Source organism: Anolis carolinensis, chromosome 3 (assembly GCF_035594765.1).
Source record: "Anolis carolinensis isolate JA03-04 chromosome 3, rAnoCar3.1.pri, whole genome shotgun sequence".
NCBI lineage: Eukaryota > Metazoa > Chordata > Lepidosauria > Squamata > Dactyloidae > Anolis > Anolis carolinensis.
Genome location: NC_085843.1, coordinates 272,502,279 through 272,523,283, shown reverse-complemented (window position 1 = coordinate 272,523,283; position 21,005 = coordinate 272,502,279). Strand labels below are relative to the sequence as shown.

At 38.7% G+C, this 21,005-nt stretch overlaps 1 protein-coding gene across 2 annotated transcripts in view; it reads right to left on the bottom strand.

Annotated features, from left to right (window-relative positions):
* naaladl2 (N-acetylated alpha-linked acidic dipeptidase like 2) overlaps window positions 1-21,005 on the bottom strand; it is a 664,743-nt gene that overhangs the window by 56,349 nt on the left and 587,389 nt on the right. For both annotated transcript variants that reach the window (XM_008106012.3, XM_008106011.3), the window contains exon 12: window positions 3,584-3,677. In XM_008106012.3, the coding sequence (XP_008104219.2) occupies window positions 3,584-3,677 (94 nt within the window). The remainder of the gene's footprint in view (window positions 1-3,583; window positions 3,678-21,005) is intronic.

Sequence of the window (21,005 nt, the reverse complement as noted above, 5' to 3'; positions counted from 1 at the left end):
GGGTAGTCTTGCAACTACCAGGGGTCCATCCACACACCCATCTCATACCTCTTGGGCTCCTGGAGCCCAAAGATGTGAGATAGCACTGCCACATCCTTGCACATCATTGGTATGTTCCAGGAAGCTCTAGTGAGGCTAATAGCAGCCCGGTAAAGTTTTCTTTATTTTAAGGTTTTTTTGGGGGAGGGGGGGCATTGGTGTCACCCTATTCCAGCATGGTAGTTATCGTGCTGGGGTGTGGACAGGCCCCAAGGAAAGCCTGAGTTTGATGTGTGTGTGTGGGGGGGGGGGCGTAGACATGCAGACTTTAACCCCCTTTGGAGCAGATTTCTTAAACCTGCTCTGAAGTGGGCTTAATGTTTGTCTGGTACTGCCCAGAAGCAGCATATTCCACTGCTAGACAGCTCTACCTTTAGGAAGTTTTTCCTAATGTTTAGGTGGAACCTTCCCCTGAAATTTGAATCCATTGCTCCATGTCTTAGTCTCCAGAGCTGCATAAAATCAGGGCTAAATGTCGCCACACCTCTTGCTCAAAAATAGAAATGGTACCACTCTGTCACTATGGAGTGCCATTCCTAACTCCAGCATGAAAATGTGGAGGTTTTTTTTTTCCCCCAAAAGGCAGTTAGCAATGTGCTTCCACTATAACACATTTTCAGGGTATTTTGGTATTTGGTACCTTTTGGAAATAAGACTTCACAAATGTAGAAAATCCACGTCCTTTTGCTCTACCAACCCAGGTCTGATGACACAATGGCAACCACATAAGGGCCTATGATGGAGATCTTAATAAAACTAGTGGCTGTATATAGGAGCAGTCAGTTCAATATATATCCAGGTGTTGAGCTTACACAGAGATTTAATATGAAGTTGGTAGCAAGGCTTGTGAAGGAAGCTAGAAACAGAGTTTTCCTGGGGCTTCATGTAAGCAAGGAGCTGTAGAATTAAACTTTAAACTCCAATCATGTTGGAGATTGATTACACACTGGTATAACCAGCCAGTTGTACAAATGTTTGATTGTTTTTTTTTACCTAGGAGGCATCCAAGACCATTGTGCTCCTAGAAAGACTCGAGGGCATAGATCTACATACTCCCTGCCTATTTTGGTTTTCTGGTTATTATTATTTTTAGTTATGACAGCACACAACACCCAATAGGATTTTGGTTTGACCTTATTAAATTTAGTTTGAAAGCAAAGTCTTATTTCCAAGAGTCCCATGCTTCTGAGTGCAACTGCCAACAATGAGCCAGCAAACTGTAGTGTTTCCCAGGTCCTGATATTCTATATTTGCATTTCCTATGGCAGAGGGTTTCTTTACTTCTCATCCAAATACGCAGATCAAGGTCATTCATTTCTAATACAGAGCTTTCAAGAACTGGATGATAAATCAACTTGAGTAAATTATTTGGCATAAAATTATCCCTCTTCCTAGCGGCTTCAGGAAGAGAGGTGAGTTGGAGTGATGTGCTGCCAACGTGAACTGCAGCAATAAACAAGCAAGATGGTCAGTTATCAAACTAGGAAAATTATACAGCCTACAAAGAACCAGAAGATTCAGTGTCCTTTTCCTCTCTCCTTTTCCCTCCATTGGGGATGTGCTACAGAGTTCTCTCGCACTTTGGCCTTAAAATATTATCTGCCATTTACGAAGATTTTCATGCTAATTATTGCTTGTCTCTGTGACTCAGATAAAAGAGCTATTCATGCTGCTATTAAGTGAGTGAAAAACGACACTTAATTTATTAGACACATACATATTTCATACCTAGAACAACAGCTGGACCAATAAAATGAGCACATGTTGGCTAGCATCCAGCCAACTGGAATTCATTTTTTGGTAATTGGAATTCTTTAATGACCATGCCACAACCAAAATTGCCCTCTCCCAAAGCTACATTTTGATGCATCCTTCCCATACTGCCATTTTCTGGCTAATGGAAAGTGGGAAAAGTGGTAGAGAAGCACCCATCTACATCCCTAAAGCTGGATACACAGCCATCTAATGGAAGTTGTCTGAAGTTCCCTGAGAATTATCTCATTGCTGTGCATCATTTTCTTATGTTGCTGTGTAAGAACATAGCTGGATGTCATCATGCTACAACACCCATTCTCCACAAGGCAATAAATTGTTGTTTTAGAGTAGAAGTTAAAACAGAAATTAAAATTGGAGGCAGACATTGGACAAGTACTATATTGTAGTTATTGATGTGCGCTATGTATCTTGATCCAAAATCTTGCTCAATATCTTAATTGCTACATTAGCAGAGAAAAATAATTGTGTTCGTGAAATTCTACTGGGTTTTCCTGTTGATCAAGCAGTAGCACACAGGCCTGTAGCCGGGGGGGGGGGGGGGCAGTTTAGAGGTTCAAACCACCCCCGAATTTTTTCAAGTTTTTAAAAAAACCTGGTTGACTCATGAATTGTAACTGGTTAACCTAATCTCCATGCTAAGTCTATGAGATGCAAAAAATTAAGAGTCCATCCAGGCACTATCTCAAGCAGATATTGACAGATCTGTAGCCGGGGGGGGGGGGGGGGGAGGTGGTGTTGGGGGTTCAACCCCCCCCCCCCCCGCAAAATTTTCAAAACCTCCTCCAAATTTTTTTTCTGGCTACGGCCCTGCTAGCACATTTTATTTTTGAAGGCTTTCATGGCCAGAATTACTGGGGTGTTGTGTGGTTTCTGGGCTGTATGGCTGTGCTCTAGCAGCATTTTCTCCTGATGTTTCACCTGCACCTGTGGCTGGAATCTTCAGAGGATCTAATGGTGGTATAGCAAGTGTCATATATATATATATCTGTGGAGTGTCCCGGGTGGGAGAAAGAACCAATGTGTATTAACCAAGTGTGAAGAGTTCAGTCAGCAAGTTGGATTTGCAAGTCTTTGAGTGGGAGCCCTCTATTAGCATATGAGTAACTAAGAAGATTGCATAGTTCATAGTGCAGGGGGGATCTGCCTAGAAGTAGCCTGACCTTTGTTCTTTCTGAATTGTTTATTGCTTGGAAATATGCTTTGTCTGGGTGGTGTTCACTAGCCCTTGAGTGCTTGCCGCCTGGAGGCTTTCTGTTTGGGCGGGGTTCATTATTTACTGGCTTGATTCTTGTGTTTCTTAATACCGGTAGCCAAATTTAATTCATTTTCATGTTTTTTTTTCCCTTTCTCTTGAAATTTTATATGTGCTTGTGGTTTTTCCTTTCTCTTGAAATTTTCTATGTGCTTGTGGATTTCAATAGCTTCAGTGTGTATTCTGACAAAGTGGTTGTTAGAGTAGTCCAGAATTTCTGTGTCCAGATGATGACGAAACACAACCTACAAACAATCTACAGACCCACTAGAAGATTTAAAAAATGCTACAGTCAGCAAAGGAGAAGAGGGATCCTCTAACCACTGCAGTAGTCTATCACATACTGTGTAGCTGTGGACAAGTCTACATAGGGACCACCAAACGCAGCACCCAGACACGAATCAAAGAACATGAAAGGCACTGCAGACTAATTCAGCCAGAAAAATCAACAACAGCAGAACAAATGATAAACCAAGCTGGGCACAGAATATTATTTGAGCACATGACACAAATTACCTTGAAGGCTCTTTTGAACTTCTAGTGCAATATCCAGGGCATTAAAAGGCAAAACAGGACTGGTGGCAATTTGCAAAATTGCTTCTCCTGTCATCTGAAAATAAAAATAAAAATAATCAGAATCCATTAAATGAATGCTGACACCAAAGCAACATTTAGCCCCAACTAACTAATAGCCATTGAGCAATTGTTGAATACTGAATCAACGCAAATATGAAATGTCTTGATTCAATGAATATACTCTTGATGGGACTACATGTAGCATTCTGGCCACAGAGTCAATTGTGTGTGGAGCTAATCGGCTACAAAACCTCCTCTTTCACTGCAGATGGAGAAATAATTAATATTAACAAAATGATGTATGCTTTTCTACATTATCACAATAAATATTCATATTTATAGCTGTCACATTAGGGGTCCCAATCAATTACTGAATGAGGTAAAGATATTGTTTGAAAAACAATCCAAATCAGGATTGTTAATCCAAACCTAAAATACAGCCTCACACTGACTGTTCTCATGCGTTAACTTTTAGTTTTTATCATTATTATGCCAGTATGTACCATAGAGCTGTCAGGTCATGACAGAGCTGTCAGGTCACCTTGATTAATGTTCTGCCTTTTCACTGATGAATCAATTGCAGTTAAATACAAGTATTGAAGGATTAATATTTAATAAAGAATAGCTATCACTGAATTTTGGGAGGAAAAGTTAGCACTAGTATTTTCTTTTCCATTACTTATTTCAGCAAACAAACATATAGAAAACATATAGAAAACACATAGAAAACAAACATATAGAGAAGCATGGATTAATACGTAGCTTTGTTATAATCTCACTGGTTAAAATTGTCTTCTACCAAACATCCAACCAAATGCAGTTTATTACCATTTAAGGAAGTGAAAGCAAACATTCCTATCATTCTTTTCTTTTCTTCTCTCTCTCTTTTTCTCTACCCTCTTGGATGAATGTTGAAAGACAGTTCGTAGGCATACCCCAGCTTTAGTAAGATCTAGCTGACCTAGTTGTAAGATCCCTTCAGCTGAAACCATTCTACATAGAAAAAAAGCTGCAGACTGACGGGACTGATGTAGTACCTGTTCTCACCTGTTCAATCTATTTTCTGGGCAAAGTAGCACACATAAAAATTCAAAATGGCACACACTTGTGAAGCTTTCTGAAGACCTGTTAAGACACTGAAAGCACTAGATCATGTCTGATATTCAAAGCTGAGGAACATTAGTACTTGGATGAGAGAGCACCAAGGGAAACCAATTATTGTTGGCTGTATTTAAGAGGAAGGCTTGACAAATCACCACCAAATATTTATTACCTTTAAAAAAATGAAATTCATGGTATTATCAAAGATCAGCATATGATTTGAAGAAACATGCTTACTAGGGCTATGCAAAATTATCATTAGTCCTTGTAAGTTGGATCAAATTCATTAAATTCGTACTTACTATGCAATATCCAACACATGGGCATGGCCTGCACCAAAAACTTAAGAATCAAAACTTACCCAATACTTTTTCGTTTGAATTTTGTAAACTTCAGAAGCCTCGTGAAGTCAGTTTCATTTTCAGCACAAGGAAGCAAAGCAAAATAGGCTGCAATTCCTCTTTAAATTAATGGTCTTTCACCATTAGGAGGGGGAGGCAGCAGGGAGAAAGCGAGTTTTCTGGGAACGAGACTGAGAAAGGATTCTGGGAAAAGTAGTTTGGGAAGGCAATGAACCCTATGCCAGAGAATTCAAAAAGCCCTGCTCTAAACTACATTTCCCAGAATTCTGCTCAGCATCAGAAAGACCCAATCAGGATAGGGGAGAGATTTGTCCCTCCTAGCAGCAGCCTGTCAGAGTTCCAATAAATTGTTGAATCTGCAAAGAGGATGACTGACTGGTTCTTCTAGTAAGTAAATCTCTGTGCTGGGAAGAAATTTCTAACTGGAAGTTCTATTTGATAATATGAGAGACATTCAATGTGAGAGCTGTTGTGGCTTTTTTAAAAAAAAACTTTTTGCCAAGATGTTTTTTAAAAACTCCCTAAAACCAGTAGATGTATGAATATTTCTGAACATTGGGGGAATGATCCCCTTTTATCTTGTGTTGCTGTATAGAAAATCCAAGGAGATAACTCTTGTAGTTTTTTAAAATGTTGTTTATAAAAACTTTAAAAATTCCCCAAAAGTCCATGGATATGTGAAACATTCTGAAACTTGATTAGCTAACAGTGGTAAATGTGTCCTACCATTGTAGCAAGTTTCACCCTAATAGCTGTAAAAATGAGGGAAAATGGAGCCCCTGAAATTTCCCCAGTTGCACAATTATTACTATACAACAAAAGTAACAAAATTTTGTTACTCTTATTATAGTAACAAAACTTTCACTATCAATACTTCAGAAACACTGTAGAAACAAAACACCAGTGCCCCTTAATTTTGTAATGAGTTTTGATTTTTTTTTTTCATCAATCACACAGTTCTAATGTTTACGTACAGCTTTAAACTTGGGTATCTTGGCCAACTGTAGTTGAATGTTCATATTTTCTATGATTATTTGAGGGAAACCTTTCTGTAAGTGCTTATTGAGATGAGATGAGCAATGGCATGAAAACATAGTTTCATATTCATTATGTCCAATCTTTGCTTTTTTCCCTCAATTCATACCTCTGGTAAAAAAAATTACACTTTTGGGCTGAAGTCTTATTTGGCTTAATATTTAATTCACAGCACAATTTAGGGCAGTGGTTTTCAACCTGTGGGTCCCCAGATGTTTTGGCCTTCAACTTCCAGAAATGCTAACAGCTGGTAAACTGGCTGGGATTTCTGGGAGTTGTAAACCAAAACACCTAGGGACGCACAGGTTGAGAACCACTGTTTTAGAGTTTTACTATTGTGTACTAGATTGGTGTACGTGCTGCTGTTTGAAGGTTTGTTTTAAAGTTCTGATAAGCAGAAATACAGATAGACCAATTCCAAGGGAAAGAGCAAGAACTGCACGGAGAATTTCAGTATTCTTTGCTTCAGGTATAATAAAGAAAACCCCACGAAGCACTCTGTTTGGTAAAGAACTTTGTAAGAAACTTTTTTCAAAAATAATAATTGTTGTTATCTAGAACAGATGCAGCTGAAACAATATCAAAAGGCAAAGTTTTCTGGTGAAGGGAAAGAAAATAAACTCAGTAGGGTTTCTTAAAAGCCCTTAAAAGAAATTTGAAACAAGACACACCCACAGTACAGAAAGAGAAAGAACACACCATAGATCAACTTGAAACTCACATCCAAGCCAGGGCAACATCAAAATGGTTGAAAGTGATAGCTAAAGGGGGAAAATACCACAGAAGATACTGAGAAAAAGAGCTGTCATCTTCTGTGAAGGAAGAATAAGGAGGCAAAAGAAAGCTCTGCAGAAGAAATGAGTTAATGTTACCTGGAAGAAAACTGAAAAGTTAGACAGCCGTTTTAAAAGAAAAAGAAAATTGGCAAAGCAGAAAATGTTGCATTCCGGTCAATGGCACAGCTAGTTTGATGTAGAGGTGTTGAAACTTTTGATCAGAATTGTCAAAATAATGAACAGCATCCCTTCCATTAGACTAGATTTAATTATCCAATTTATAAATACACACATACAGAATCTATTTTCAAAGCATCCTGCTCTACATGGAATCTTCCTCCACCAAGAATGGAAAAGAAAGGTTGAGGAAGATTCCATGTAGAGCAGGATGCTTTGAAAATAGATTCTGTATGTGTGTATTTATAAACTTCCAGTCTTGTTTTCAGCTACACTGTTGCAAGTTTTCAGAACATTGTAAATCTTGCTCCTCAAATATCTAATAGCAGCCTTTGACTGACACAGAGCTACAATCTTATTCAAAACATGAACATCACCTCCCACCCTCTAAAAAACAAATGGGAACGTCATTTCAGTTTCGCTTTTGGTTATGCTGTGGCAGATTTTCAGATGGATGTGGTCCATCGAGGGAGAGATTGGGTCCACAATTAGCCCCTATGCTCCACAGTTGTTAACATTTGTTCTACTTAAATCAATTTGCAATTTTAAACCCAATTTGACTTCCATTCATTTGGAACAGTAGGTGTGTTGTCACTAAAAAGACACATGATTTTAGTGCAAGAATTGTGTTTGGTACCAATAATAAAATTTTACTCTGTAAATAAATAAAAGCTATATAAGAGGGAAGCATAGAACTAAAGCAATTTTATGTCTCCTGATCACTGCCCTCAGCCTATTACATTGCAAGCGCTTTATATGTGTGTTAATGGAGTAATTGTAATGTTTATTAAACCACACATGTAGGATGTGAGCTTAGATAAATCAATCAGTCAGAGGGAAGCTCAGAACATTGATTTTGAGCAGGATGAGTAATAACTCTGCAGACACATATATCAAGCCCACAAAATGCAGCGAGGTGGGAAAAGACAATGTGTTCTTATATATGGTCTCATTTTGGCTATCCCAGTGAACATATGAGCATATGACCCCATCTACATTCAGGTATAAAATATTTTCTCGATTTCCACTTCTAGAATTTAAGGCTATTGGGTATACTGGCAAGGACCACTGAGACCTGGAGCACATTTGGAAGACCAAAGTTTGAGAACAGATGATGCAATGTTTCCAGAAAGAAATGAAGAAATTTCGGTTCACATTGTCACTCAGCCATGAACCTCTGTGGTGACCTGGGACAATTATGCAGCAATAGTTATTTCACAATGTCATTGATGAGGATAAAATGATATCTAAAGTTATATGTGCCATCTCAAATCTTTTAGTGAATGTGCTGAAATTGATAAAAGCCACTGTATTATCGGAGCCCCGGTGGCGAAGTGTGCTGAGCTGGAGACCGAAAGGTCCCAGGTTCAATCCCTGGGAGCGGCGTGAGCGGCTGCTGTTAGCTCCAGCTCCTGCCAACCTAGCAGTTCGAAAACATGCCAATGTGAGTAGATCAATAGGTACCACTCCGGCGGGAAGGTAACGGCGCTCCATGCAGTCATGCCGGCCACATGACCTTGGAGGTGTCTACGGACAACGCCGGCTCTTCGGCTTAGAAACGGAGATGAGCACCAACCCCCAGAATCAGACATGTCTGGACTTAACATCAGGGGAAAACCTTTACCTTACCTTACTGTATTATCAATTGTGATCTAGAGCAAAGTTGGGGAAGATGTGGACCACATGTTATGGGTTATAATCCAAGGTCATTTTTGTATCCACGAATGGCTCCCATATTCCACCTGGACCAAAATCAGAGGGCGATCCCTCCTTGTATTTCTTTTGAATTGACTATTGCATTGTCCTAGGGTGCTTCTACATGGGCCATTTGCCTCAGGGGAGTATGCTGCTGCTGTGGTGGGAGAATGTCTGCACTCCATTCAGTTTGGCACCTACCCCTGACTTAGGCTATACTGAGAATTCTCCACTTTGCGTTTTGAAGTAGAAGCTAATAACAGCTATAAAGTGATCCCAAAATACTTAAGTAGGATGCATTAATCTTTTCTGATCTAGTATGTTGTCATTCTTCATCCTAGATATCTTCCTCTATCCTAAATTAGTTCCACAGGTAACCACTTCCAATTAAATATTATACAATATGAGAATTATGTTACAACACTAGATAGGTAGTTGATTTGACCATTGGTTAGAAAAGCTACTTTTGGGGTTTATGTCTCCCAAAAGCCTTCAAACCATATGGACACTGTGGATGCTGATGGGGTTCTGGGAACTATAAGCAAATATATAACTATACCAAGTTCTGAATTCACCTATGTGTTAAAGTCACGAAGAATAAGCAAGTGTAATGTAAAATTGGCTAAACGCAAACAAAGTAAAACAGAACAATAATAGAGAAAGACATTAGAGCAAAGTTATGAGCTGTGTTGCTTCAGCTCTTCTTTCTCTTCTTCATTTTTTCAAGTATTACACAGCCCTGCAATTAAGGCCACTATCGAGTAGACCACTAAGTAGAGGCAGGCTATGTTTGGGTATTTTGAACAGCAAATTCAACAAACATCTAACCTGGCATAATACATTTTGGGTCAGCAGAGGGCTCTCTGACAGAAGACTGGAGCAATTCAAACGCTACTACAGATGAATTAGAGCATAAAATGTATAAAAGATAGATGTTTGGGAACAAGACAGGATTAATCACTGCAAGATTACAAATGATACTCGCATTTCTCTAAAAGGAAATCTATTCATATATTTTATTCATTATTTGGAAAATCTTGATTAGTAAAGAAAGGCATGTAATACTTTATATTCCTAAGCTAGAGTGAACATTAGCTTGCTGGGAAAATTTTGTGCTAAATTCAGGCATTGCTTGATTTACCACATTATATTATTCAGGTAAATATGGGGTTGTGAATAAAAACATGTATTTTAGCTGCTTGACGATTTCAGCTCTTTGAATTGTACAACCATGTAATGTAAGTGGGATGGTGGAGATACATTCTTCGCAATAGTCTTATTCAGATGTTATGCCTAAATAGGGCATTTCAAATCATGTAGAGAGTGTAAAATTATCTGTTGGCCTTCTCTGCAATGCAGTGGTTCTCAATCTTTGGGTCCCCAGGTGTTTTGGCCTACAACTCCCAGAAATCCCAGCCAGTTTACCATCTGTTAGGATTTCTGGGAGTTGAAGGCCAAAACATCTGGGGACCCACAGGTTGAGAACCATTGCTCCAATGTATAATGGGAAAAAGCAGAAAAAAATACCTAAAATCTGAAAAGCTGTCAATGAGATCCATTAGAATACTGTTTAGAAGGCCATCAAAGAATACCAGGGGCCGTAGGCTCTATTTCAGAGGAATAAACTGACAAAACCACCCCTGAGTAGTCATTGACTAAGAAAACTCTACGAAATACATGGGTTACCATAAATTGATAGATTGTTTGAAGGCACATAGCACCCCCATTTGATGTTCTACACATACCATATGTGGAAGCTAGGGTTGATGCCAATGGGAGTGGTAACATGGAAGATCAGAGTTAGCTATGTGGCCCAGCTCCCCACTCCATGAGTTCAGTGGAAGCATTAGTGAAGAACTATTAGAAATAATCTGAATCCCAGGGTCCCAACAAGCATCTCTGTCATCATCTTTGATGTGAACACCTGATTCAAGGCATCTCGGATCTTATACCAAGAGAAAGCATACACATTAAATAAATAAAGTAAAACATTTAATACCCATTTGTAAGGGAATTTGTACCAAAAAAGTATATTCTATCATTTTTTCCATCTGACTTTCATGTTGCCTTGGTTACCATGTGGAAGCTTCACAGTGACAGCTATAGAATAATATTTTTAAACCCTCGCAATTATGCATAATATCCTTCCCATAAATCAGAGTGACATGGTTGTAAGGCAAATGACATTTTGAATTCCTGCTTCTGTATGATTTTCTTCATGATTCACGATTGACTTATAGGTGGGAAATATGGAAAAAAAATACTGCCTAATCTCCTCCTCCTCCTCCTCCTCCTTCTCCTCCTCCTCCTCCTCCTTCTTCTTCTTCTTCCTCTTCCTCTTCCTCTTCCTCTTCCTCTTCTTACTATTTCTAAGGGTTTGAACTCAGCATTGCAGCTCCTCATGTTACAGAAGCATAACTGAACTTTATTCACATATTCTGGTTGCCATGATTATGAATGTCTTCCCAAACCGACTTCACAAGACAATCACAGGATCAGGTGTCAGAGGTCTGTTCAGCTGGCAATCAGGGCACAGATGACGACGTTTCCAGTACCCTCCTGCCAGGCAGCAAGGCTTAATAAGGACTTGTGAGAGGAGTCTTTCTTCTGATTCTTTTGCCCAATCTGGCAGTGAGATATGGGCAGTATTTCATTATATGAACATAACTAAGCAGGTGAAGTAGAATTCTGGATGTCATCATCATCATCATCATCATCATCATCATCATCATCATCATCATCATCATCATCATCTTTTTTACATGCAATTTTAAAAGACATCAGGAGTTAAATCTTTTCTTTTATACATTATTTCTACAAAATGTTTCACATTCTGACTCAGTTATGTACACATAACCTGGGGCCTATCAGTCACATGCAACCATCCCATCCTCTTTAATTTTGGCCAAGTAGCTCCCATTCTGTTGCCCCTTCATTTTACTGCCAATAAATCTCTCCACCTTCTCCGCTCACAGTGATTTTCACCTACCTCCCACCTGCCTTTACAAGGAGTTGCAACCAAATAAGTATTAGCATTGGTGTATTGCTTTGTCCATGCATGTCCATGCATGTGTATGTATTTATTTATGTACTTGTAATAATATAATAACTTTATTTTTATATCTATTATTTCCTTCATTCATTCAAATATGCCCATGCTTTATTATTTGCCCTTAGTGTGTAGTATACACATGAAACAATATAAACTAGTCTAGATTAAAAGAAATCAGTTTAAACAGCATAAAAATATACAGCAGAATTCTACAAGTTAAAAACAGCTTTAACTCTATAAGAACATAAATCTATAAACTTTTTAAAAAGAATTTGGGCCTCAAAGTGTTGAATTATGAAGCCATTTTTGCTCTGGTGCCATAAAGAAACTAAAGTGTTGTAGAAGGCTTTCATGGCTAGAATCACAGGATTGCTGTGAGTTTTCTGGGCTGTATGGCTATGTTCCAGAAGCATTCTCTCCTGACATTTTGCCCACATCTATGGCAGGCATCTTCAGAGGTTGTGAAGTTTATTGGAAACTAGGCAAGTGGGCTTTATATATCTGTGGAAAGTCCAGGGTGAGAGAAAGAACTCTTGTCTGAGGAAAGTGTGAATGGTGAAATTGGCCACCTTGATGAGCTTTAAATGGCCCTTGCAGCTTCAAAGTCTGGCTGCTTCCTGCCTGGGGGAATCCTTTGTTGAGAGGTGTTAGTTGGCCCTAATTATTTCCTGTCTGGAGTTCCCCTGCCTTTTGAATGTTGTTCTTTATTTACTGTCCTGATTTTAGAGTTTTTTTTAATATTGGTAGCCACATTTTGTTCATTTTCATAGTTTCCTCTCTTCTGTTTTCCTGCCATAGATGTGGGTGAAACGTTAGGAGAGAATGTTTCTGGGACATGGCCGTACAGTCCGGAAAACTCACATCAACACAGAAACTGAATGTGATGCCAATTGGACCTTCAAACGAAAAACATTCTATATTTGGGGTGCAATCAATCTCCACACGTTTTGTTCTTCATGCTTATGAAGAACCATGGATAGAAATGGTTGACTGTGAGAGGGTTGTGCATTGACTTCAAGTATCTGAAGGCTAGCATTTTACATGTGTTGAATTAATTTATTCTGCAGCAGACCAGCTATCAATAATGTATAATATTCCCTTGAAATAATGCCAATATTTTAAGATATACTTCAAGCAATGAAAACTTAAGCCCCTTTTCATTGTCATTCCTACTGTCATTAAACTCTTTAGCAGAAAGAGCCTTTTCCTTCCCACTCTTCTTGCCGCACTCCCTCCATCATGAAAGTGCAAATACAAAGAAGAATTCTTTGATCTCAGAATAAAAGCTTTATTCAGGTGAAATTATGGAAATGTGGAAATGTTCTCTTGTAAGAATTAAAACAAAGAACTAAAACTGAAATGGGTAAAAATAATGACTAGAATAAGGAGCAGTTACCCGAAATGCTTTCTTTCCTCAAGGCCAAAATTAGGTATGTAAAGACAAGTGGGAAATGTTCTTTCGTTAGTGAGAAAGGACATATTAGCCACCTGCTAGAAAAAAAATGGTCAATCACGTCCTGATTTTGCACACTTTGGGAGTTTTAACGTGAAACATTTTGGCCCAAAATGAAGTGATGCCAAATATTATTTCAAAAACCCATGCACTCTCATAATGTCACCGAGCAGATTATAGGAGAAAAGTTTTTAAATGACGTGTTCTTGTGGGAGAGAATGAAATAAGATGTACATCCCTAGTCAAAATTACATTTTTGAAGACAGGTACCTCCAACAAGTAGCAAGTATAAGAGTACCATTATCAGATCCAGAAAATAAGATGATGCAGTTGAAGAGAAAGGAATTGTTAACATTTTTAGTTGGTGTTGTAATCTTTCAATTTTAAACTTGTTCCATCCCATTTCTCCTACTTATACCTTCCCCTATAAAATGGGTATCACAATAAGAATAATTGTTTTATGAGTATTTCTTTTAGTATATAACTTATTTTGTGGATCTTTTAATGTATGCATCTCTTTCAAAACAGTTTCCTATAATTTGAATCATCATCTTGTTATTTATATTTATATGTTTTGTGAGCACTTTCCCCTGAAATAACATGTTCATGTACATTTTGTTTTTCAGTTGAAAGCTTGCATAAAAAATTAGAGAAATGCAAATACCGAAGAATAAAGCTATTTTTGCTTTATATATAAGATCAGAAAAAGTGAATTCAAATTCAAAATTAGATTTCAGTTCCCATGTCATAGCTTCTTCATCCATACAACAAAGACAACTGCAAATGTAACATTTTTTTAAAAAGGAAAAAATAAAAATGATGTTTAAAAAGTTTTTTTTAGAAAGTTTTTAAAAGTTAAAATATCCCTCTTTATATTGTAGGATTCAGTGATATGTGTGGCCTTGGAATGGTTAACATGATGCATAGCTTTTGTCTATCCTGTATAATAATGTGCAAATGATTGTGAAACTGAAGGACAGAAAAGTATTTCATGAATTTCCGTGGAGGTATAAGTGTTTTTATTTTAAAAAAATATGTGAATTGGATTGAGTTAACAATATAGAGCAGGCATTTCCATTGAGTAGATGCAGGTTGCTTTTGTGAACATTTTTGTGTGGGCTCTTTTGGCAAGTAAAATCACGGCTACATAGATGACATAGAAGAGGATTTTTGGATTGCAGCCCAAGAAATTAACTGAGGGCCGGCAGCCAAAGAATTGGCTGCCAATTTCAAATTAGTATGCAACCTTCTGCTACCCTACGTCTTTTTTTCCCTGCCCTTCTCCCTCAGCTCCTTGGCCCATAATGCTCCAGAATTTTCTGCCAAACTTTTACACTTTTGAATCAAGAAGTAAAACAACAACTTAAAGGTAGATTTTGTATGGTCACCAGAAATGTTTCTGTTGGGCATTATGGATAGAGAATTGAATGATAAATATGGATCACTTTTTCAATACATAACAACTGAAAGAATATTATTTACTCAAACTTGAAATTGAACTGAAGCAACCTTGATGGAAGAATGGATTGCTAAGGCCAATGGGTTAGACTGAAATTGCCAAATTATCATGGGCTCTAAAGGATAACTTAGCTGGAGACATTCTGAAAATTTTGAAACTGCTTATGGACGTTCTGACCATTAAGAAATCTAACAATGTAATAATTAGCACAGTTATTTTGTTGGATCAGTAATGGTAGAATAATATTCTTTCTTTTTTAGTTTTTTCCCCTTTCAACATCATTTGGATGGGGGAAGGTGTCAGCCCTTTTGTCTTTCAGTTAGTGTTAAGTGTTTTAGTATAATGTTCTCATTTCTATTTACATAGTTTTAGATATGTGTTTCTTCTTTCTGTTTCTTTTCTTACTTCTGCTTTTTAATGTATATTGTTTTGATTGTTAATTATATTGTTTGTATTAAACATTAAATATTTAATAAGTGATTCATAAATAATTAATGGAAAAATCCCACCAGCTCATAAGTGACTAGTAAGCTTACACTGGATCAATGATGGAAGGGTAGGTTGACAAAGTCTGGCAAAAAGATTAACGGAGGGGATAGCATGAACTTTTAAACCTTCCAATTCTACCGCTAACACTCTTTATTATGGTTTACAATGCCATGAAGCAATGATATTGGCCTCTTTTCCATTGCAGGCCAGCAAATATGCCACCTCCATACTGTATGACACAAGTGAGAGCTGAAGTCTATCAACATAATGGGGAGTCTACCTTTTTAGGCTCCTGTGACTGATACGAAAAAATGGCAGAAGAAATATCACATTCATCTTTCAAGCTTTTTATTAGGTTTCACCCGTAATCTCATGATTTCATTTATTTTAAGCACCTGAAAGAACAGTCACGGGAGAAGAAGAGTTTATTAAAAATATAAAGTCAATCAAAGTGAAAATTCTTCATTGAGATTCCACTGGAACTCTTATCCATATTTGGAGCAGATGCTGTAAAACACAAGGAACCCAGGACTACTTGGAACATGATTTCCCCAAGTTTGGGCAGGTGGAAAGAGTGGGCACTGGGTACTAAGAAAGGCTAACAAAACTGGCAGATGAGAGGAACAGCAGGAATGTGAAAATCTGTCAGCCTTATTTTGCTTGTGTTTCTCTGAATCGTACTGTCATTCCCAGCCTAGAATCTATCCCAGTTCCAAATCAAGTTGCAATATTTTCTACTTCACCCAGAATATCATGCAAGATTTCATGTGCACTTAAAAAAAAGAAAGACTGCATATTTTTCCTATGAGTTCCCCCATTGAAAATTTGCACATTTAGTCATCGTGTACATTTCTGAAAGGTCTTTGATTTCCCATGATCTGAACTTTATTGAACATCCATTCCAACTGAATTGGGTTTTCTCCCCAATCCTAATTGCTATGCATGGACAAGGAGGGAATGTTGGAATCTAAGGACCACAGGCTTTGGGAAGTGTCCCAGGAGGTTCCCAGGATGCTTCCTCATCAGAACTCGACGGAGCCCGGCAGGGCTCTGTAGAGGAAGCATCATGGCAGCATGCTAGGTCACTGCCTAGAGAACACGGGAGGCTTCCTATGTACTCATTGAGAAGAACAGGGGTAAGTTGGGCAGCAACACTTCCCCTGTGTGATAAGGGGAGGGATGATGCAGATAATGCAGGGCACAGGGCAGTGGTTTTACCCTGCTGCCCACTGGATTTGCCACCCTGTGGGCCAAATTCCCCCAGTGTCGCCTGTCATATGGACCTCAATGTGATGATGTCCTAGATGTGTATGAGTACAAATATAGGCAGTACCCAAGTTATGAGCAGATAAGGACTGTAGGTTTGTTCTTGAATTGAATTTGTTTATAAGTCAGAACAGGTACATTTGTAAGTGTAACTCCAATCATATATATGTGTGTGTATATGTGTGTGTGTGAGTACATGCATGCTTTGGATAACAACAGGAAGTGTTAACACCCCTGTGGTGTTTGTTTTGTTGTCTGTGCCCCTGATCAGAAAATTTCACCTCACTTTCTGTCCCTGTGATAACAGATTTTGAAAAAAACTTTCTTGTTGTGGAAACCGGGATTGGTGATAAAACATCAGTAGAGTCACCTGTTCCCCATGATAACTCTTTCAGGGGTGATTTCTCTCATTTCCTGTTGTCTCATCCCTGTTCTTAAGTATGAGTCATTTGTAAGCCAGATGTTTGTAACTTGGGGACTGCCTTTCCAAGCAAACTGGATTATAGTGTTGGTGAAGAAGTGCTCCAGATCCCTTTAATAAGCGAGAGGTAAAAAGCTAAATATCGCAGCTTCAGTGTGAATAATGTGAGACCTGCCTAATTACTTTAGCCTGTGGAACCTTGGGTGAAATGTGACAGAATTAAGGATTCATTTAGTGCAACAGAAAGCAAGTTAAGTTCAGAACTGATTCCTACTCCTTATTGCATTGGCAAATGTCTTCAACAGTGCAGTGACTTATAAGCAATATATCCAGGTCCAATGATGCTGCTGAAATGCTAGCTGAGCTTTGTGGTAGGATATCATTGCCTATCAGTGGAGAGGCAGCATGGAGAAGAAACATTAGTATATTCTTGCCCACAGATTTACTAACAGCTCTGCCTAATCACATTGGGTTTCCAATATTTCAAATACACTCCATATCTGTATAGTTTCTTCTCCCTAGTTATCTCTCACAGCCCCTCTGAGTGCTGTAGACCTCTCATTCAACCAATTCTTCTGCAAATATTTATTAGGATTTTTTTTCTTTTTGCTTTCATAATTTCTCTCCTTGCTTTTATACTTGCAATGCAACCTTCCCCAGAGCTGGAGCAAGAAATGAACAACCGACAGGGTAACAATTGCAAATACATTTCTTACTTTGTCATACACATCAAATTGAGGGAGGTGTCACATTCAATGAAGCATGAATGATGAGAAATGAATGTTTCTCAAAAGGCAGTGTAGTGTTGGTATTCTCTGTACTGTTATAAAAAATAAGCAAAGCAAAAACTCAAACCATGTGTGTTGGCAAACCAAGCACTGCAATTCTGAAAACAAGCTAGATGAGATTATGGTAATCTTTCCCTGCTGGTGCTGCTATTAGTCACAGAGGGCTATATAGGTAGGCATTTACATGTCAAGAGGAATTAAGTCAGCAAACTGATGGTAAATTGGCATATGGGCAAAGCCCCACCTCCCTGTCAGTTACCCACTCCCTTTCTTATTCTCTCTGTGAAGAAATGTATTATTTATGTATTAATTAAAATATTTATATTCCATCCTACTATGAAGAATTCTCAGGGTAGCATACAATCAAATCAATGTGACAATTTAAAACAGTATAAATAACTAAAATGATTTTGCAGGGGTAAAAAACATTAAGCAGTTTAACAGATTTGCAAAATTCCCATAGCACACTAAGTTTTCCCAAGCCACTTTGTTGGGACCTAACATACACATACACATTAACACACATACACAAATAGAGCTCAGTTAAAAGCCACATCTATTTACTTGTTTTGTTCTTAAAGAGAAATACACCTCCCCCTACACAAATGTAGTATGGCCTGTGAGTCACATGCAGCTTCAACCCGCAATTTTCACCACCAAATCACTACTAATAGCCTTAAAAGTCCCTCTTCCCCATTTAAAAAATAGCTTGCTGGAAATTTGCACACAAACCTTCACCAAAATGTCCTTAAATAAATCACAAATAAAGCGATTTCAACCCCCACCCAAGCCCCCTTCAACTCCCTAAAACAAACAAGGATGTTTGGCTGAAATGGCATCTGGCACTAGGGTAGTGCAATTTGGTTGGACCAGTAATCTGTTTTTGGTATCCAAATTTTGGTGGGCACCCAGATCCATTTTCAGGAGCCTCCCAAAACTGGCTAATGGAAAAAAAGTTGTTTTTGGCTCAACAACTGAAAGATCTGGGAATATCCGCCTCATTGGTGGCAATGGGGAACTTACAAGGTTCCCCTTTCCATCATTTTTAGGGCATCAGACTTAATAAACCACTCTTTCTGGGATCCTTTCCCTTGATATCCTTCAATGAGTCCTGGGTTTAAGACAATAAGTGTAAGAAACCATACTTTCTGTGATCTTTACCCCTTATATCCTTCAATGAGACCTACCTCTTAACACAGGGCTAAAGTCGTCAGCATGCACTGGCTCCACCCTTCTTCACCTACCGAGCCAGCCGGCTACCATCCTGCCTTCCAAGCCCCATGCTTTAATCCCAAGCCCTATGTCAAAACCTCTATGGACTGCTTTCCTTCCCAAGCCCAGTGTTAAAATACTTATATTCTTCAATGAGAGATGAAGAGGAATTCAGTTCTCCCCATGGGGACTTGAGGGAGTCAAGCTCCCTTCCCTTCAGTAAACCACCCCAATATTTAAACAAACACCCCCCCCCTTTCACGGCCTATAAATGAAATTACCAAAGGAAAAGATTGGAATTGAGATAGGCACTGAGATAGAAAACGGAGCTATCTAGCATGTGAGTAGCTTTCTTCTACTGATTGGCACAGGCAGGAACAGGGCAGAACTGCCTCCCTGCCCACACTTCATGTGTAAGCTAACTGAAAGAAACCAAAAGCAGCTGTTTTGGCCAAAATAGCACTTCGGTGTGAAAAAAACATCACTTTTGCTACACTTGAATGATGTTCCCTGTTGGGGCATAAATACTCCATCCTAATACAGGTTTTTACATTTAATTTATTTGCTTATTTATATTTATTTGTATAGTTATGTATGATGAAATTGGGATCAGAAGGAAAGAGGGAAAGTAGAAAAAAAAGTCTTGCTTGTCTGCTTTGTTGGAGTTTTTTTTAGGGGGGGGGGTTGTTTGCTTTGCTTTAGTTTCCAGTCTCTGTATCCCTAAGGGGAAACATGCCCACATGACTGAATATCATATAAGTTTGGACCTGAGCTCCAGCCGTAATCCATGAGGTTTCAGTTCAGTTCACCTTCAGCTCCGATGTGGGTAAGGCAGAATGACCAAAAATTATTTTTTAAATCCCAGCCCTGTCATATTTATCTCCCAAGTTGTTGCAATGAGAAAGTGGGAAAGAGAAAATGTAATGAAATCAGATTGCATCAAATGTCCACTAGTGTGTAACTAGTTCATGCACCTCCACCCAGAGCCGGTCCCAGGTATTTTTCAAGTGTAGGCGAACAGAATTTTGGCACCCCCCCCCCAAACCAATCACTGAAAAATAAAAGCGTTGGATAAGTGAAAATGTTGGATAATAAGGAAGGATTAAGGAAAAGCCTATTAAACATCAAATTACATTATGATTTTACAAATTAAGCACCAAAACATTATGTTTTACAACAAATCAATAGAAAAAGCAGTTCAATACATGGTAATGTTATGTAGGAATTACTATATTTGCGAATTTAGCACTAAACATTGAACAGGGATATAGGGCAGTGTGGACTTAGATAACCCAGATAACACTCAGTATTAAAAAAAACCCTCTAAAATCAGGACAATAAATAAAGAACAACACTCTGAAAACAGAAGAAATCCAGACAGTAAACAATCAGGGACAGCTAACACCTCCCAAAGAAAGATTCTCCCAGACAAGAAGAAGTCAGGCCTTGAAGCCACAGGGCCATTAAATGCTAATCAAGGTGATTAATTACAACATTCACACCTGCTTCAAAGAAGAGTTCTTTCTCTTATCTTCTACAGATATATAAACCCCACATACCTAGCTTCCAAGTTCCCACAAACCTCACAATCTCTGAAGGCCCCAAAGGTGGGCTCGCATGATGCGAAGGTGGGCCTGCGCCGGCTGGAAGGCCCAGCGCGGGCACTGGGAGGCCCGAAGGAGAAGGAGGCAGAGATTGGCGCCCTCCTCCCAGGACGATGGCGCCCCCAGGACAATGGCGCCACAGGCAAATGCCTAGTTTGCCTTATGGTTGGACCACCTCTGCCTCCACCTTCCTTTTTGTTTAATTGTTATTTTCAAGGATCAACCTGGGTTTAAAGCAGAATGGAGGGTGAAAAACATTGCTAAATTGTACCTCAGGACCTCTGAAGTATACAAGGGGCTTTTATATCAAGAACATGGTGGTCACAGGGTGAATGGAGGCTAAAATGGGAAGCCTAGGGGCCACGCAGCTACCCCTGTTTTGTATTACTCCACACTGGTTCTGTACTTTGGGATTATTTCCTCATATATACATCTATCATTCATGATCACTCACCCTATTTCAGTTGTAAAG